We start from the raw sequence: 18,821 nt of genomic DNA on the forward strand, positions 1-18,821 counted from the left end.
ACTCAAACTGACACACACGCACATATACACACCACCACCACCACCACCACTACTATTTTTCAGATAGAAGAGGAGGAGAGCTGAGGACACCCAGCGCTGTCGTCTTTTGTATTCAGTCACAGTGGCTTTCAGCAAAATGGGAAAATAGATTGAGGTGTGCAGAAACGATGGAGGCATTAAAAAAAAGAAACCAAAAAGAAAAGAAACAGATAATAGCATTTTACCTGATCCCCATCTTTCCGTACCGGCACCGCATCCACGGCTGGAGAGAGAAAAAAAGAAATAAAAGAGAGAAATGAATTTCAGATCATTTCATAATATCAGGTGTATTGATAGCTACAGGTATCAAGAAAATACAGAAAATTGCAGCCCCAGAATGAAATACGATTGCTTTTTGTCTCACACATCTCAGATAGCAACAGAGGAAACAAGGAGAGATAGAGGCGTGAGCGAGGAGCAGTGACAGAGAGAGAGAGGAGGAGGAGGAGGAGGAGATAACAGTATGTCAGGCTGATGCAGCTTCAACGTGCTCGCTGAGGGAACATGACAACACTGTCCAGTATTTCTCTCTCTCTCTCTCTCTCTCTCTGCTTCACACACACTCAAACACACACATACACACACACCCCCACCAAGCTAAAATTAGATTAATTATCCACGCCAAGCTTTGGCACACAGAGGGCACGGCCAGTGTGAGTCATGAAGGCCAGAGATGATTCTGAAGTATTTGCGGGTGATGAAAGAAAGGCGGGGAAGCCATTCTGCCTGTTACTATCATAGGAAAACGGAGCCGCTTTAATAATTTAGTGGTAATGAAATAGAAAACAGGGGGCTGTTACTGTCCGGCCGGGGAGGAAAAAAGCCAGACTCTGAGGAACGCTGACGACGGCTGACGTCACCGTCCTCCCTCTCTCTCTGTCTCTCTCTCCTCGTGTTACACCGCGACCTTGAGCGTGACCTCGGCGCTCCAGTGCAACATCGTGTGAAGAGCCTGCGTGTGCGTGGAGCTGCTCTGAATAATCACCGACAGTGTGTTAACTCCGGGTCAGTGACAGAGAGTATTCATGTCCGATCATCACACCGATCGGCTTCGATTAGTTTGGTTTTTTTTCACTCCATTGTCTCCTCAGACCTCGGCTGCACCTCTCTGTTTGTCTTTCTTGTCCCGACCAATTAGCAGCGAGAGACGTTTCGCATCCGTCCCATCAACTTCCACTCAACATTTATTGTCACGTCTGGTAACACAATACATCCATTATGTACTGTATAGCCTATGTAGAGTTGTTATTCCTCTCTTTGTGAGCTGTAATCCTGTGTACAAGGCTCTGATTGGCTCAGGTGTCTTTCCAACCAAATTATATAAAATATGTCTTAATCAATAATAACAAAACTAAACTTTAATTAATGTACAGTTAGGGCAGACACAGTTTCAGATGTTCAACACACAATTATTGTGTCCAAAATAAATCACAATGCTGATATTACTTGCTGAAAAATCAAAATAGCATCAATAACAATAATATGTTTATAATGTGTGTAAAGTGTACCACACACCTGTACTGTTACACTAAACTGATAGTTAAAAGGCAAAAAGTTGAACTCAAATATCCTCAAGGCCAAATATGTATTTATTATTTTTATATCAGTATAACATAGACACAATATTCATTCATTCTAATTCTGATATTACTAATATTGTATTTTTTTTAATATCATGGTTATTGACAAACACACACACAACAGTCCCGTATACAGTACTATATGGTTTGAGTTCAAACATTTTGAAACTTGTAAATATGAATATCAACATGCCATGTTCAGAAACAGGAATACTTCATGAATCCAACACAGGAAATTGTTACGTTGCAGTCCTTCATTCTACATATGCATATATCATAAAAATAACACCACCATAACCAAAATATAAGCTAATGTAACCTGCCTACAGTATACTATACATAGATACATCCCTTTCACAGTGAATTATAGACATGACTGTTGTGTTTTAGGAGGGAAACATCATTTTGGATCATTCACTGACTGTAATTAGTGATTTGTTTAGTTGAATTAATCCACTGTAGTTTATTATTACTGAATTGGAGAGAGAAAGGTTTTCTGATTTAACACAGAAACATCAGTTCACTGGGCAGTTATGATGTTTGATGTTTCATCTCCTTGTTTACTCTCTGTTTACTCTTTGCTGCTGTGTGATGCAGTCGAGTAGGAAACACACTGTGAAAGTTGTCGTGGACAAAGTGAACGGGCCGCTCAGCTTTAATCCAGCTCCAGTGTGAGATGTGTTGACGACGTACTCGGGGTTTTAGATGTTAAACAAAACTGTGTTGGATTTGACATTTTGTTTTGTTGGGTGATGTTTCCTCCTCGACAGGTGACGTACGTCTGAGTGCGCTTCTGTCAAACGTCGACACCTCACTTTGCTCCTCTGTCTCCCAGCTCGGTGTGAGCCAGCAGCCCGTCTTATTATTACAGATGTGTAGATAGATGGATAATAACACACAGTCTGGAGACATGACACCGGGATTAGTGCGTTCTGTGTGTGTGCGTGTGTGATATCAGTCGGTATCAGCGGCGGCTCAGAGGCTAAATGGGTTTAGTAGATGTCGACTGTGAGGTCACAGGGCGGCGGTGAAGAAGTGAAACTAATCAAAACTAAAATAGGAACCCTGTATACAAAGATGAAGACATTAAAAACAGTAGCATCAGTCATAAATATGTTAAGATGAACTTAAAACTGGAGCTGCACAATGTGTAAAACTCATCATATTGCGATTATATGGGCCGAGAATATGATTGTGATTTCAGCTGCTTTTAATTTTTACTTAGAAAAAAAAAAGAAATTAATGATGTGATTATTGTTTTGTAGCAAACCTTTTACGTCTTGAGAATATGATTTGTTCATCAGGGCGTCTCTATAGCAACACAAGATGTATACGGTGCAAACACAATAATAGAATTGCAGCTCTTATTATTTGGATACTGCACTTATAATGTGATTTAGATTAATTGTGCAGCTTAATTTGAAACTAATCAGTATTTACTTTCTCTGAAGAGTGAAAGTTTTATTGTGTTTAGTTGCAGTGATTCCTACATTTGACACAAACATTGTGTTTAGCAGACTGAAGGAGAATCTCTCTTCATGCTGTAGCTCCCATCACGACTTATTGAAACTTTTTAACATTTGAACTTTGAAGAAAAAGAAAAATAACTGCATTGTTTTAGTAACAGATTGGTTGAAGCTTGTGTTTCATGCACAATCTGGCGACCTGGACGACGTGAGACGATGTGCGATTATTATTTATTTTAAAGGTCAAAGGCCATGTGAATGTTTTGCAGGAGAAAAAACTACACTGGGCACTGAGAGATCATGTTGAAATAGTTGATAGAAAACCAGTTCTGGCAGGTTTGAGGCGACATCATTAAATCGTGTTGAGGCAGCCAGACTTTAAAACCAAGGTGGGTTTTCTGTTAGAAAAGGCTCCAGATCTCCAGCGAGACAGATCAGACACTGATCAGACACTTTGAGAACTTTTAAATCACGTAATCGGGGATATGAATAACAGCTCGGCGGCTTCCCTCCCACTCCGTCTGCTGAGCTGAACTGAGCTGGTTGCTGCTGCTGCTGCTGCTGCTGTGACTCACAGCTGATGTGGTTCACCTGGTCGTCCCGGGGCCCTGAAGGCTGTTAGAGCTCACATCCAGCTGGCACCCACCCCGTGTGTTTTCCCTCTTAGATTTGGCACCGGTCAACACTTTCCACAGCTCACTACACTATCTCACACCTCTCTGGAAGTAATGAGTGTTCTTATATTATTATCACATGAGACACGGACCTGAGGAAGTTTCATTTGACGAGTCGATGACCAGCGTTGGTTTTAATCTTCCTCCCGTTCGAGCTTAAATCTGAATAGAGACGTCCTGTCTTGTCACAATCTGTCACCCAGACTGTGACGGCGTTTTTCCATGTGAGCTTTTGCATCCTGATCATAAACAAAAACAGGAAATGACTCACAACCAGACACACCAGGGTGCATGTGCTGCAATAAACGCACCCCAATCCTCTCACACGTGTTAATCGCGGAGAATCGTCTGAATCCGTTTAGTTTCCTCTCTGATTCGCAGCGTTAGGAGGGGTGAGAATGAAATCTGTGTCCAGTCTAACACTGAGAGCCACCGCTAAAATTAGATTAATTATCCACGCCATGGCTTGGCGTACGGAGTGGGGGGTGGGCCACGACCTGTGTGAGTCAGCGAGGGCCCGAGATGTTGAAGGATATTAGATTTAAGTGGTGATGAAAGGAGAGCCCCCCCCCTCGTTAACACAAATCATAACCTACGTCTCTAATATCTCGTGGTAAGACACGAGATTAAAAAAAACGTCGAAGCCGGAGAGACGGCGAAAACGCTCAAAGTCAAGTGCTACTGTATGAAATTAGGCCGAACTTCAGCTTAGAAAATAACCAGAAGTCGAGATGAGGGTGCTTGTGTAGAAATTTGCTTAAGTTGTTGAATATCACTTTATAGAGATAGTTTGGAGCCGGAGTAATCTCGAGTTTTCTCCACATCTCATCAGCGTGGCCGTTTGTCGCCGTTTGTCGTCGTCGTCGTCGGGGGCTTGAAGATCCTCCTTTAGCCCGTCGTCGCCCCTCTTTCATCTCCTCTTTGATGAAAGGCTGATTGAAGTGGATTCAACAGCTGAAATCAATGAGGCGGCCTCGACTCACTTTACCAGTCTACTTCGCACTAAATAGCCGATATTTCTTATGTATTGTATTCGCAACATATGGCCCAACATCCACATCGATGGCGTCCGCATTGATTTGGTGCTCTCTGCCAGGCCCCGGCTGAAGGGAGCGCTGCTGCCGATCGACAAGGGAACCTAAAAATACCTCAGCCTTCATACCCCCCCTTCCCCTTCCCCTTCCTTCAATGGAGACTTAAAGCTTTCTATCCAAATCAATATCAATAAATCCCCTCTGGGCGACGGGGCGGAGGTGGTGGGAGGACGGCGGAGGGGGGTTGTCATCACTGTTCAGAGGTAGAAGATACAGTCTCTGGATGGAGATGTTGGACGTCACCTCGAGGGACAAGGAAGGAGTGACAGCTCTGAGCCAAAGTTGTTGCTCCAAAGAGATCGATTGGTACGAAGTGACTGTTGTCGAGCTGCAAGAAGAAGCTTCATTTCAAAGTTTTATCCATGTGTGTGTTTTTTTAAAAGAGAGAAACATTCGGCGGTCGAAGGCTGCTAGTGTCTCATATAGCAGGATAAAAAAGTCCATGATGTCTCCAGAAGCTGTAACAGATAGCAGGGAGGCTGCTCGGCCACTGATACGTCGTCCTCCTCACCAGAGGCCTGTTGTGATGGGGAGTCCTCCTGGGGGGCGAAGCTGCAGACTAGAGACGGCTTTGATATCAGAAAAATATTGTAGAACATCACATCAAGGACGCTACATATAAACGTCAGGTTTTGGTTTCAGTCCGTCTCAATCAAAGAGCGAAGGTTTCTTTACGAGGTCTCCAGTCAGCTTCAAGGAATCCATCATCACAGGAGGCGAACAGAGAAAAAAGGAAACAGACCAGAGAGTGATGCAGCAAAATGTTAGATTACCAGTGCAACCATTGGGGATTAATACAGTAATTTGTATTGGATCGTATTGACAATGACCATTAACAATCACCATGAGGCCACGCCCTTCGTCCACCTGCAGCTGTATGGGATAACTGACACAAGAAAAGCTGAAAGTTAAATGGTTTTGTTTGCTTATCGACTGTAAATAGAGATAGATGGACATGTCACCTACAGGTTTCTCAAGCTTAATGTTGCTACCGTCACCATCTTGACTGAACAGGTGAAGACCACGCCATTTACAATCCCATATTTTAAGACTTAAAGGGACAACAAGGAGTTTCTATTTGGTTATAAAAAAAAGTCTCACGTTAATGTGGATGAATCTACGCTACCCACACTTGTTAATGGCTCCATTTTCGATAAATATATCATTTTGTCTCTATCGTTATTTTTGTTATTATTAGTGGTGGCGGGTCGAGCCGAACAGCGTTTCTTTACTTTCGGTTTCGTGGCGAGTCATGAGAATAACGCAGCCGAATCGCCGTTTATGGTCAGAACTACGACGGTATCTGATCGTCTTCGAACCTCTGACTTTAATTCTTGATGAATGAAAACATGAGTCCGTCTTGCGCCGGTCAAAAGAATTTCACGGTGCGCACGAAGGCTCATAAATGTAGTGTGAAAACGCTTCGCTTTTCCAAAACTCCTCGTTGTCCCTTTAATAAAATCAAAACAAATGATTTAGAGAAAAATTCTAACCCGATCAGTCGTCATGAATGAGGAAATCAGCTGTAGAGCCTCAAACTGTTTGTGTGCCAGGCTGTAAACATGTTTATTTCTGCTGTAAATGTGGACATTTAAACACACTAAAGACCCTATGGGAACTGAGTCAGACTGAAGCCGTTTGAAGAAGTGCAGTTTTTTTTGCTGCTTTGTGTCGGCTTCATTTTTCAGCCTCCGAGGTCGATGCTGTGTTTTTACAACAAGCTCTTTGCAGCCAGATAACAGCGACTCCAGCGCTTTATTTAGTCTGATTAAACAACAACTGATGAGGACAGACTCTTAAAACACACAGCTGAGGGCAGCGCGCTCTCCAGAGACCGTCTACTACAATAACACACCGCAGGTAACACACAGGAGAGGAAGTGAGTTTACACGACAGAAAAACAAAACCACAACTCCAACACCGAACTTTAAGCTCAGAGACTGGAGGAGGAGGAGTTAGAAGAAGCTGTCTATGATTTCAGAAAACGACGTTAAAGGGATAGTTCAACATTTTTGGCAAATTGGCCCATTGCCATAATCCCTATAGTAGCAGTAGGTTTTAGAACAGCGGAGCAGAGCCGCGAGCTGCTCAGAGCTACTGTATGCTACGGAGGCTCATGGGATTTCTTGGTTTCCCTCATCAAACTCATCAAATACACAATCCAACAACTCCAAAACGCTCTGGTGGACAAGTTGTGACCTGCACATTCACCACGCTATGAGATAATAACAGAACGTTACCAGACAGAGTTGTTTTCGAGGCAAAGGCAGAGACTGCTTGATGAAAAACTGTCCCTGAAGGGGCTTTTTTTTTGAATGAATTTACCCATTAGCTCTGAGCAGCTCACGGCTCTGCTCCGCCGTTCTAAAAATAGCTTGCATGGACAATTTAATGTAACAAACCTACTGCTATGACTATAGGGATTATGGCAATGGGCCAAATTTACCAAAATGTTGAACTATCCCTTTAATGTCACTACAGAGCTGGTGGTGTTTCCTGAGCTGCGCTGACCACACACACACACAATCACATTTCATAACATCATTCAGGCCTGACCCAGTCGTGTGGGTGAAGGACGACATTTCTGATGAGTTCAGCTGGCTTATTCAACTCACTCCCTCTCTCCCTCCGTCTCTCCCTCCCTCCTTCTCTCTCTCTCTCTGTGTGTTAATGAAAGAGGTGCAGTCTCAGTCATGACTCTGTTCTCTGTGAGTACATTTCAGATGCGACCCAGGGGATCCTGGAGGCCATTTACGCCACACAACACACCACACCCACCCACATGGCGGCCACAATACAGTCTTACACACCCTCCACACGTACACACACGCACACACACACACACCCCATGGACCTCTGGAGCTCCTTGCTGGAGCCACGGGGGGAGGGAGGAGAGGGTGAGAGAGCGACAGGGGGGAGGCTGAAGGCTCTCGAAGAAGAAAACAGAGGGAGGAACAAAAACCGAGAGGCTGAATCGAAGCTGGAAACGACGGGGCACGGGGCTGTGATGAGGAAAGAGCAGCAAGGGCTGCTGGGAAAATAAGACAAAGCAAAAAAGCATGAAGGATAAGTAAAGGAGGAGGAGGAGGAGGAGGAGTGGAAGAAGAGAAGAGCTGCTGCTGGTGGTGGTTGAGAAATCTATTGTATTTTTTAGAATCATACAAACTTAACCATCTCTGTGATAGTCACATTTACGTAGTCGACACGACAAACAGAGAGAATTAACTTCAGTCAGATTTTGCAGGTATTTCATTAAACACTGCAGTTTAATATCAAGATAACTCCCCGATGATTGACAGATCTGGACTTGAATAGAAGAATAAGAGATGCTGAAGAGAAAGAGTGAAGTAATTCCACGGTCTTCTGAGTTACAAGACAAACAGCCGACAGCTAGCAGTGTCTGTTGCCACTTGATGGGCATTTACCCAGAGTTCCCTGCAGTACCTTTTTATCTTTTAGTTTCATCCGTGCAATTCATATCAACTCATTAACTGTCAGTGAACAGTGGTCCAAGTTAAGTGTTTACTCATATTGATTAAAAAAAACAACTCTCCAGCCCTGCAGCTGCTCAGCGTTTTATCTCTCTCCACTTTGTTTTGGTACTTTCTCCAGCAGCCAGAGCTCTGCTTTCATCAGTCTGGTCTCCAGCCACAACAGGCAGCTGTTTTTTAGCCCCCGAACCTGCAATAAGCAACACAGCACGCCACCTGCCCTGCACGGCACGGCACGGCAAACAGAGATGTGCGACTGTAGCTGGAGGTGAACGTAGCGGTGGAGAGTTTAGCAGCTAAAGAGCCAAACGTTTCCCCCCGAGGAGCTGGAGAACACCGAAACAGAGCTGGAAGGAGAGCGATTATTGGACTTAGATTTGTGAGGTGTCCAGAAACACCACTCTCAATGAATGTTAATGTTGCTGTGTTGGGTGTGTGTTTAGTTGTGTGTGTGTGTGTGTGCTGGACAGGCTGTCGTTTTTTACAATGCCCAGGTTGTGTTTTCGATATCTGAGTCCAAACAGAGCGACTGAGTGCATGCAAGCTTGTGGACACGTTGTCGTGTGCAGACATATAGGATGATTGGACTGTAACAACACGTTTGTGCCATAAAATGAGTTTAATACCAGATACTTAAATGGCCTAGGTTTAGTCAGCTCTGTCCACAGTTTAGCTTTAAAGGATGGAGTCAAACGAAGGCCAAGGTCATCTCATGATTTAAAAAAATATAGGTTTTTATGATAGATTCATCTGTTTTTTACTAATTTTATTACTGTAAATATCAAATGATATAAAATAGTGAGGAATTGACGCCATCAGATCATTTGTTTTGTTTGTCCATCAGTTCAATACTCATACTTCTTCAAAACATAACAACCAGACGTGGTTTGACCTTTTTACTAACACTATCAGTCACCAACAGATTGACATATTTATAATCAGACGGCCAAGTTTTAGTTAGGAGATTCTTTCCACCGGTAAGTGTTGGAGACCTTTGTGTAAATATGTGGATGGTTTTAGGAAAACATGCTAGTCTTACTGAGTAATTAATCTGAGTCAGAGTTTGTTTTCTGAAGCTGCCACGTCAGTTTTTTCTCGGTAGGCTGTGAATCACGCAGCTCAGGGCCGCAGAGGTTCGGTACAGTAGGTGTGAGGCTACTGACCTTTGAGGAAAAGGTCGTCTCTGTTTGTTAACATCTCCAAAGTCTCTGCAGTGGAGTCGGAAAAAAAAAAAACCTCACAAAGACCATCAGATATAAAAGGAAAAACCTTCACGTAGGTGTCGTTAAAACAGTTAAAGGTCCCTTATCACATAAATATAGATTTCTATATGTTCTTTGATTATAAAGCAGCTCAAGGTTCTGTATTAATACTGTGAAATATCAAAGCCTCAGTCCACAGAGAAATACACACAGCCTGAATTCAGAAACTGAGCCTCAAAACCAGCCGTCAGGACTTCCTGTCACTTTGTGATGTCACAACAAAGCAATCACCAGCCCACCTGGATCCACCATCCAGTCTTGCAGGATTTGGTTTGTCTTCATACAAACAATCAGCCAATCAGAGGAGAGGCTTACCGACCTGGAAGTGAATACACAGTTCAGGCCTTTGCCCCGCCCACCTCCACCTGCTTGCTCCAGATTGACAAGTGAAAGACCAGATGGTGGTTGGAGATGGTTAGAGGGGGAAACTTTGCCTCATGTAGTTTGAGCCATGTTTGAGATGTAGAAGTAGCCTACCAAAGACGGTTTAGAAACCAAGACGCCCCATGACGAGTCAGCTTCTTGTATCTATGTTATGTGGGTTTCTCCACGGCCCCGCCCCTTTAGGAGACTAGTGACAGTCTTGAGTCTATTGACTCCAATGGGAGAAGTGAACATGAGCTCAGATTGTGGTCAGTTCTTTCACCCCACAGTCACTGAAGTAAATGTTGGACTCGTTTTCACAAGACACATCTCCTCTGAACATTTTGACACTAAAATAGCAAATTTAGGACGGACACATCAGGAGAAAATGAACTTCAAGACCTGTCTCTGTCTCAACAACACACTCTCGTGAGATTTGGCACAGATCCACTAACTTATTTTTGTAATGTTAAATATGACATAATAATATAAATATTGTTGTTATCATAAGAAAATATAAATAGCTCACTTTCGTATCCTGACAACTTTTATAAATCCACACACACGTTCACAACACAAGGCGGGGGGAAGTGTGACCACGCCCACTTTAGGAGACAGGAAGTGTAACCATTTCATTTCATTGGCACAGCTTGTTATGGGCCACTTAGACAGTAATACAGTAGAGTATCTTTGAAAGTAGGTAGTAATATCAGAACAGTTAGCACAGCTAGCATCATGTTGTTTGTTATCTTGTAACTGACAGTGACTGACACAGTGTTAGCAGTTGTGCTAACACTAACCCTCTGTACTAACAAGCTCTCAGTGTCCTCATGCACTGATGTGACTGGTTCCTCTCTGTCTTTATGAGACCGTCATTGATGATGTCGGCATGTCGCTCATTGTGTTTTGTATCAAATGAAAAACGTCTTATGGGTCCGTTAACAAGGCCCAACACCTGATTCTCTCCAGAGGTGGTCTTCAGCACGGTAAACAATCAGTGAGAATATGACCTGTTTAATGGGTGTTAATCAGCTCTGGTATAATTAGGAAATACAGTGTTCTGATTTACATAATTGGATTGCAATATTTAGTGTAGGACATTAATTTGCAAAGCGAGAATTGAACTTTAAAAAGATTCACATTAGTTTCTGACTGCAGCTAAACTTCAGCTTTAGTTTTCCATCGCATTTCCAGCTGTTACGGTTTCTCTCTTTTTATTGTTGTTGTCCTCAGAATCCCTCTTCCTCCACCCGAGGCTGCTCCTCTGCAGTCGTCTGCAGACCACAGGGCGGTGGTTGGTGGTAGATGCTGGTGCTGCTCGCTCTAATCTGTTTGGCAACACAGCAGAAGGTCTAAGGGAAAAGAATCTGAGACATCAAAGTATGACGGAGAAGTGCCGCCTGCCAAATGGCCTGCTGGAGCCGCACGCTTCATTTAGCCGGTGAGAGTTTTTATCTCAGTCAATCTGCTCCACGGTCTTGGCAAAGGCACTTGTGTTCTTTTTTTCCCCCTTTTTTATTTAAAACTGTCAGACCAACATTTTTGAGATTTACGCTGAAAGAGGGAGCCAGAGAGAGAGATTTGGGGCTACTTTATTTAATCTGTCTTCAAAGCTACACCAGAAAAAGATATTTATGTAGAAATACATCCATTTTATCAGCATTAAAACATGAAGCAGACGATTCTGTCTCCACTACAGCTGCAAATTTAGCTTCTGCTTCTTCTTTTTCTTTTTTTTTTTTTCTTTTTACTCCAATAATATTCTGCTGTTGAGAGCCGCGTGCTCGTTTCTCCACTCACAGGAAACTAGGAATTACAACTTACGAGCAGAAACTACGACAGCATCATGATGTCTGTCCTCTCGCCATGGGGTGTATTTATCATTTTAAGTATCTGTTAATCTTAAAACTGTCCAGCTACAGAGTGTCAAAGCATCAAATGCCTCAAAACAACATATATGTCGTCATTTGGGGTCAGCAGACAGAAGAAATCTGTGACAACGCAGCAGGAGACGGAGGGATGAAGAGACAGAAAAGGGCGGATTTAAGTTAAATGTGTTACATGTAGAGTGGTGTCTCGCTTTAATGGCTCTGTGAGAAGTAATAAAGCTGCATTACTGCACCACAGGGATACAGGTGGGAGGGGGGAGAGAGGGAGGGAGGAGAGAGAGGAAGAGTTTAGAGATTAGAGAAAGAAATGTGACAAAAAATAAGAGAATAAAGGCGGAGAAGGAAAAATAAGAAGCGAAGGATCAAAAAAGCTGGAGGTGATGGGCTGAGTGGAGGAGAAGAGGCTGCCACAGTGGAGCTGTCGTCCACAACATACTACACACATGGACACGGCTACACATGATGCACATGCACCTGCACATGTACACTGATGCACACACACACACACACACACACACACAGACACACACACACAGACACACACACACACACACACACACACACACACACACACACTCACACACACACACAGAAATAAATGTCTAAGGAAGGGTGGCATTGTGGGATGCTGCAACAATAGGTCCTGACAGCTCTCTCTGGCAGAGCCTCGCCTGTCTGCTGCCATCGCTCAGGGCACGGAGTGTGTGTGTGTGTGTGTGTGTGTGTGTGTGTATCCGTGAGTGTGTGTGTGTGTGTGTGTGTATCCGTGAGTGTGTGTGTGTGTGTGTGTGTGTGTGTGTGTGTGTGTGTGAGGTGACACACGGTCTATGACAGTGATCCGAAGTGAAGTCTGGAGTCTGACTCACCTCCGCTTCAGCGGCGGACGCTCTGAACCGACACCAAACACTAAGGGAGTCCTGCTCACCATGGCTTTGTTGGGGTAATACCTTCATCCATCCATCCATCCATCCATCCATCCATCCATCCATCCATCCATCCATCCATCCATCCATCCATCCATCCATCCATCCATCCATCCTTCTGCCTGTCTGTGTGTGTAGCATCTTAGATCTCCACAGATTCCCTCGAGCCTCTGGAAGCTTCTGTTAGATGTTTAACATCCCCAAAAAAAGGGAAAAAAACACAATGTCCTCTCTCTCTTTTCTGAGCCATAACAACATCATAATCACGGTAAATGTCTGTTTTCCTCCTCAGTTCACCTCAGTGAGATAAAACAACAGATGCTCAACTAAAAAACTAAAATCCAGTGCATCAGTTTGGAAGCGTTTATCACACAGAGAGACAAACACGAAGAGGTCGAACAAAACTTTCAAAGCATTGGACCAAACTTCCTTCGTGTTCCCTAGAGGTTTATTGATATAAATATGTATATTTATAATAACATCCTTTCACCAGAATTGTACTGTTTTGCTAATGATTTGTTCTCTCATTTCTAAAATTACTGTAACACCCTACAGAACTGTGGTGATGAGCAACAAACACCTCAGATCTTTCATTATTTCTTTACCTTTCTGTTTTGTTAAGTCATTTTTTTTGCCTTTATTTTGACAGGACAGAGACAGTAGGTAGAGGGGGTGACACACACACAGCGAGGGACTGCAGGTCAGATTCAAACCCACGGCTGCTGCAGTTGAGACTAGGTGAGTCACCTGTCATGTTATTTAACTCTGGCGCTTTTGTATTTTGTATTTTCACAAAAAGTCTCTGTGCAACCTAAGAGGGAACATGTGACTCTGCTTTTTTCTCATGTTGGGGCTTCAGTACAAGAGGGACATTACAGACGAGCACTATGGAGGGAGGTATTTGGATGGTTTTTGGTGTGTCTTTTTGAACGAAGAAAATTGAGCCCCGTTTGCTACCATCATATGGACATACAGTGCTGCACGGAGCCCCGCTGTAACTCAGAGAAGGTACGGAGGACTCTGAAACTTCTCCCAACCCTTTGTCGACATGAGGGTGAGTAGATAAGGAGTGAAATTTGAATTTTGGGTGAACTATCCCTTTAGTGAATCTGTTGGACACTCATCTTGTCTCCTAACACCTCTCACTCTCTAACAGCGCTTTGGCTCCACGTCTTTACCTGATCTAATTGAACAGACTGAGCCTTTAGTGATGAAATTACTCTATAACATATGATCACGTACTAGATATTAAAATATACGCAGTTCCCATGGGGCCTTTTCTAGCACATGATTGGCCAACAAAAGCTCCAAAATCAGCCGAGTCGACGGCCTCGCTGCAGCTCGTATCACGCTGCTGATATTGTTCATTCAGAGTGAGTAACACACACATTACCGCTGCAGTTTGATGATATCGTTTACAGCCTTCTCGGCGTGAGATCCTGCAAAGACATTTTTACACGCTGGGTAAAAAAAGGAAGAAAAAAAGAAGCGTAGTTAAATTTGTCTTTGTGAGTTGTTGCTTCTGCCTGCTGTTCAGCCTTCCTCCAGGCAAACTCTAATTCTGTTTCTTAAACTCCCCCCAAAAAACAGTAAAGCTTTATCCAGCCAAGCAGCTTAAGAGGACTCAGAGTCCCCGGCGCTGATGGCTGAGCAATTTTTAGGGGGTTTCTTTTAAAACAAAACCTGCTTCCTCACACGGATTAGACCGGAGGAGGCACGAGGAGACGAGCATTCATCTTTATTTATATATTATTTATTCTTCTTTTTCCTGTTGAAACGTGACAACATCTTCATGCTAATGGAAATGGTCATGGTCTGTGTCCCTGTTTGTGTCTGTTTCTTTGTGTAGTTGAGTTGTTTCCTGTTTTATTTTGAAGTTCCTGTCTTGTCTTCCTGTTTGATCACCTGTCCTGATTGCACCACCTGTGTCTTCTCTTGTGTATTTAGCCTCAGTGTGTCTCCCTTTGTCCTTGTCGGATCGTCTGTGTTTATTCCCTGCGTTACGTCCCGTGTGGCGTCTTCCATGCCTGCTCATCCTGCATCCTTTTGTGTTTTCTTGTGAGTTTTGTATATTTCAAGTCCCTTTGGTTAGTACTTTGTTATTTTTCTGTTGTACTTTGGATTCCTTGTTTTTTTCCCCTGTCCGAGACTTGGGCTCGTTGACTCTTTTGTTGCTACTTTGTTTCTGTTGTCCTTTTTATTTACCTTTGTCCTAAATAAACACTTGCTATTCTGTAACGTGACAGGAAAACCAGACGTCATCACTCAACACCGCTGGACCGTTGGATCTTCTAGATTTAAATGGTCCAGTTTTTTTTTTTATCCACCTTTTTTCCGAACGTCAAAAACGTAAGCCGGTTTTGCTCTTCCCCTGGAATTGTATGTTTACGTTTCCATGGTTTCAGTAGTCACTGTAAATGCATGGATCTTTTTTTCATTTTTTTTTTCATTTAAAATCTGTAAAACGCATGGATCATCACACCAGCTTTTAACAATGGTTATCACACAAATGGACATCCATTGTTAAAGCCCCAGTATGTAACTTATTTGGCTTTTTATTAGCAAAAATCAAATATTACTTTCATAAATACGTATTTCACTGAAGTGGAATCACACCCGCATACGAATGAAAGCTTTCTCGTACCTTAGAATGAGTTGTTACAAGTCGTTACAAATACATAAGTTGGCGACGCACCGAACTGAGGCGGCCATGTTGCATCGCCATTTTTTACGTTCAGTGGCAGCGTGACCGTAGGTAACCACGGAAACTCACCGGAGCTGTATTGTTTTGCCTCGTGCTGGCGGACCACTTGTTTACATAGACGCTTGTTTATCCTGTTACATGCAGCGTCTGTTGTCTGTCTGACGTCTGCCCGATTTCACGTGAATGCAACATCAAGAATACGTTCCGATATGCAACCGCACCGCTAGATGGGGGGAATTCCTACATATTATACCTTTTAAAAGCCAACGTTAATAGATCCATGTGTTTACCGCAACTATGACAACTACTGAAACCAAACCAGAGCAAAACCGGCTTATGTTTTTGACGTTCGGAAACCTGTGGCTATATAAGATAAACGGATTATTTTCATTATGAAACGCACCCTCCACTCCCCTCCCTCCCTCCCTCTCTCTCTGCCCTTCAGGTCTGTCAGGTCAGAGATGCTCACGGCCTCCTGTCAATCAAATCATTGACCCGTCGCCTCGCTCTGCGTATCCGTCACCCTTTGACTTGGAAGCAAGATCACACAATCCATCTGGAAGTGTGCGCACACACACACAAACACACACAGCAGCAGCAGCGTCTAGTACACAGGGCATCTGTCAGTCGGTCTGTCTGTCTGTCAGTGAAGGCAACACGGTCAATATTTAGGAGTTGGGGAGGGAGGGAGGGTTTTTCCTGTGTAAGGTGAAACCTCAAACACCTGACGGAGGAACAAACACAGCGCAGCGTTAAACAGATCAAACAGGAAGTGGAGTCTGGAAAAGACCGACATCCTGTCAGAGTCGACTTGGGATTTGTACAGAACATAAATTGTGTCAAACTCTCTGAGTTTTACGGCCGATTCATTGTGTCACTGTGTCTGCTCTGCCTTCAGGATATTTTAATATATTTTTATCTGCAGTTATTTCAAAGACCTATAGCCGTTAATGCCTCAAACGAAATGATTTATAGGCCGAGATGAAGGGAGAAGGAAACCAGGCAAATGTTAGGGGCCTTCGTGGAGGATAAGGGCCCCTGATGGCCCCTCAGAGTGGCAACCATAAATCTCCTCAAACATCCCATAATACAGTGCACTGGTGCACTTATGAAATCGCCTGCATGTGAGACGTTTACGTGACATCTGTAAATTGGCGTCTCTTGGATTGTCGCTGTTTATTAACATAAACAACTACATTATAATCTGTTATGATTTAATACTTGTTTAGTGTATATCAAAGCCTGATACAGATAATTAGGCCTCCACTGTTTTATAAGCATTTTCCTTTGTTAGCATCAACACACACTGTGGTCAAATGTGGATTAATCCGCTGCAGAAAATAGTCCCCAAGTTTGTGAAACTTGTATTAAATCTAGAGTTGGATTTGGACTGTGTGCAACTGAGCATCCAAACCAACACATTATTGGTTTTGGTCCTTTTTCTGAGGTTTGGCAGTTAATATACAAAAAAAATAAACATCCATCTCGCTGAAGGGAGTTATGAGGAGAAATCTTATGTGCTTTCTAAATCTTCCGTAGCTTTCCAGATATCCTGCAAACTGCAAACGGACAAACAGGAGCGAGTCGGGCTGTCGGAGGTAATACAGCAATAAGTGAAGGAACAGGAACAGACGGTTTGACCGAACGAGACTCGCTGTGCCATCGAAGTATGTGGAGAGCCGGGAGATAAGCTCTGGAGCTCGTCCTGATAAATGTTTTTGTGAGAGGACGGAGTGTGCAGGGACAGACTCCGGCCCCCCGTGACTGTGGAGAGGCTAAGTGGGTTAAGACAGTTAATTAATTAAGAAATGTGTGTGTGTGTGTGTGTGTGTGAGAGAGAGACGACAGTTTTGGGCGACTGTACATCCACACTGACTCCTCACATGTCTCCTCGTACGTTTGCACCTGACAACAACTCTGACGACTCTGGACCGTCACTTCTGGATTCAACCCGTCTCTTTTCATTGGCACCGGTAGGAACTGTAAACATGAGCCGTGTGCACTTCACTGACATCACCTTACAGGAATCTTGAGTATTGAAATTTAAGCAGTTACCTCTGAGTGCCATTTAGAAAAATGTGAAATTGCCTGCTGCAGCTCTTCACTTTACTTCCCAAGCTGCTTGTCACATCTGAAATTCATCTGGCGCGGCAGCTCCAGGCTTCCGTGTCCGCACAAACCATTGTGATGCAAATTTAGAGGAGAAAACCGGGAAACGAGAGACTCAGAAAAGACGAGCCCGAAGGAGGCATCACCTTCTTTTTTCCATTACTGGCCTGAATCGATTTGGTTAAAAATAAAACCAGGACGACTCCGACTCTCTGATCTCCGAAGCGTTCGCAGATGACCGCGCGGGCCAAAGTGTCACATCAGATGCGACTTGAATTATCTGACCTGCGTTTATTTATGTGGAAACGAAGCTGCTTTCTGCCAAACACAGAGCAGCAGCGTCTCACTCTGTCTCTGTTTCCTGCCAGCTGAAACACAGCAGCAGAAACCCGACTTCACTTACACACTGACGGATCTGATTCCATCTCATGTGGCAAAAACAAACAAACGACTGATTAATGTATAGAATCCACTATTTATATCTCTGTGCTATGGATGTTTCACAGGAGGAAGACGACCGTGAATCTGCACAGCTGATGGTCGAGATGTGAAGTCTGGAAGCACAACATAATCGTGAGCATATTTAAAAGACATAAAGGGATAGTTCAACATTTTGGCAAATTCGCCCATTGCCATAATCCCTATAGTCATAGCAGTAGGTTCGTTATCTTTAATTGTTGGTGCAAGATATTTTTTAGAACGGTGGAGCAGAGCCGTGAGCTGCTCAGAGCTACGCTACGGAGGCTCATGGGATTTCTTGGTTTCCCTCATCAAACTCATCAAATGGCGCAGGAGGTTAAGCAGGTGCCCCATGTAGAGGCTACAGTCCTCAATGCAGGCGGCCCCGGTTCGAATCCCGCATCGGGCACTCTTTCCTGCATGTCATTCCCTCTCTCTCAGTCTCCCCGTTTCCTGTCTCTCTCAACTATACTATCAAGAAAAGGCATGAAAAGCCAAAATATATATATATATATAAAGCTCATCAAATACACAATCCAACAACTCCAAAACGCTCTGGTGGACAAGTTGTGACCTGAACATTCACCATGCTATGAGATAATAACAGAACGTTACAAGACAGAGTTGTTTTAGAGGTAAATACATGCAAAACATCTGATGCGCGTTGCCTTCAGGGACAGTTTTTCAGCAAGCAGTCTCTGCATTTACCTCTAAAACAACTCTGTCTGGTAACGTTCTGTTATTATCTCATAGCGTGGTGAATGTTCA

General features: G+C 43.6%; 1 protein-coding gene across 1 annotated transcript in view; it reads right to left on the reverse strand.

The window, feature by feature from the left end:
- LOC146978121 (uncharacterized) overlaps window positions 1–18,821 on the reverse strand; it is a 58,297-nt gene that overhangs the window by 29,023 nt on the left and 10,453 nt on the right. The window contains exon 2 of the mRNA XM_085790844.1: window positions 225–262. Within this exon, the coding sequence (XP_085646970.1) occupies window positions 225–262 (38 nt within the window). The remainder of the gene's footprint in view (window positions 1–224; window positions 263–18,821) is intronic.

The sequence above is a fragment of the Trachurus japonicus genome, chromosome 11 (assembly GCF_045865225.1).
Source record: "Trachurus japonicus isolate A0001 chromosome 11, Traja_1.0".
Lineage (NCBI taxonomy): Eukaryota > Metazoa > Chordata > Actinopteri > Carangiformes > Carangidae > Trachurus > Trachurus japonicus.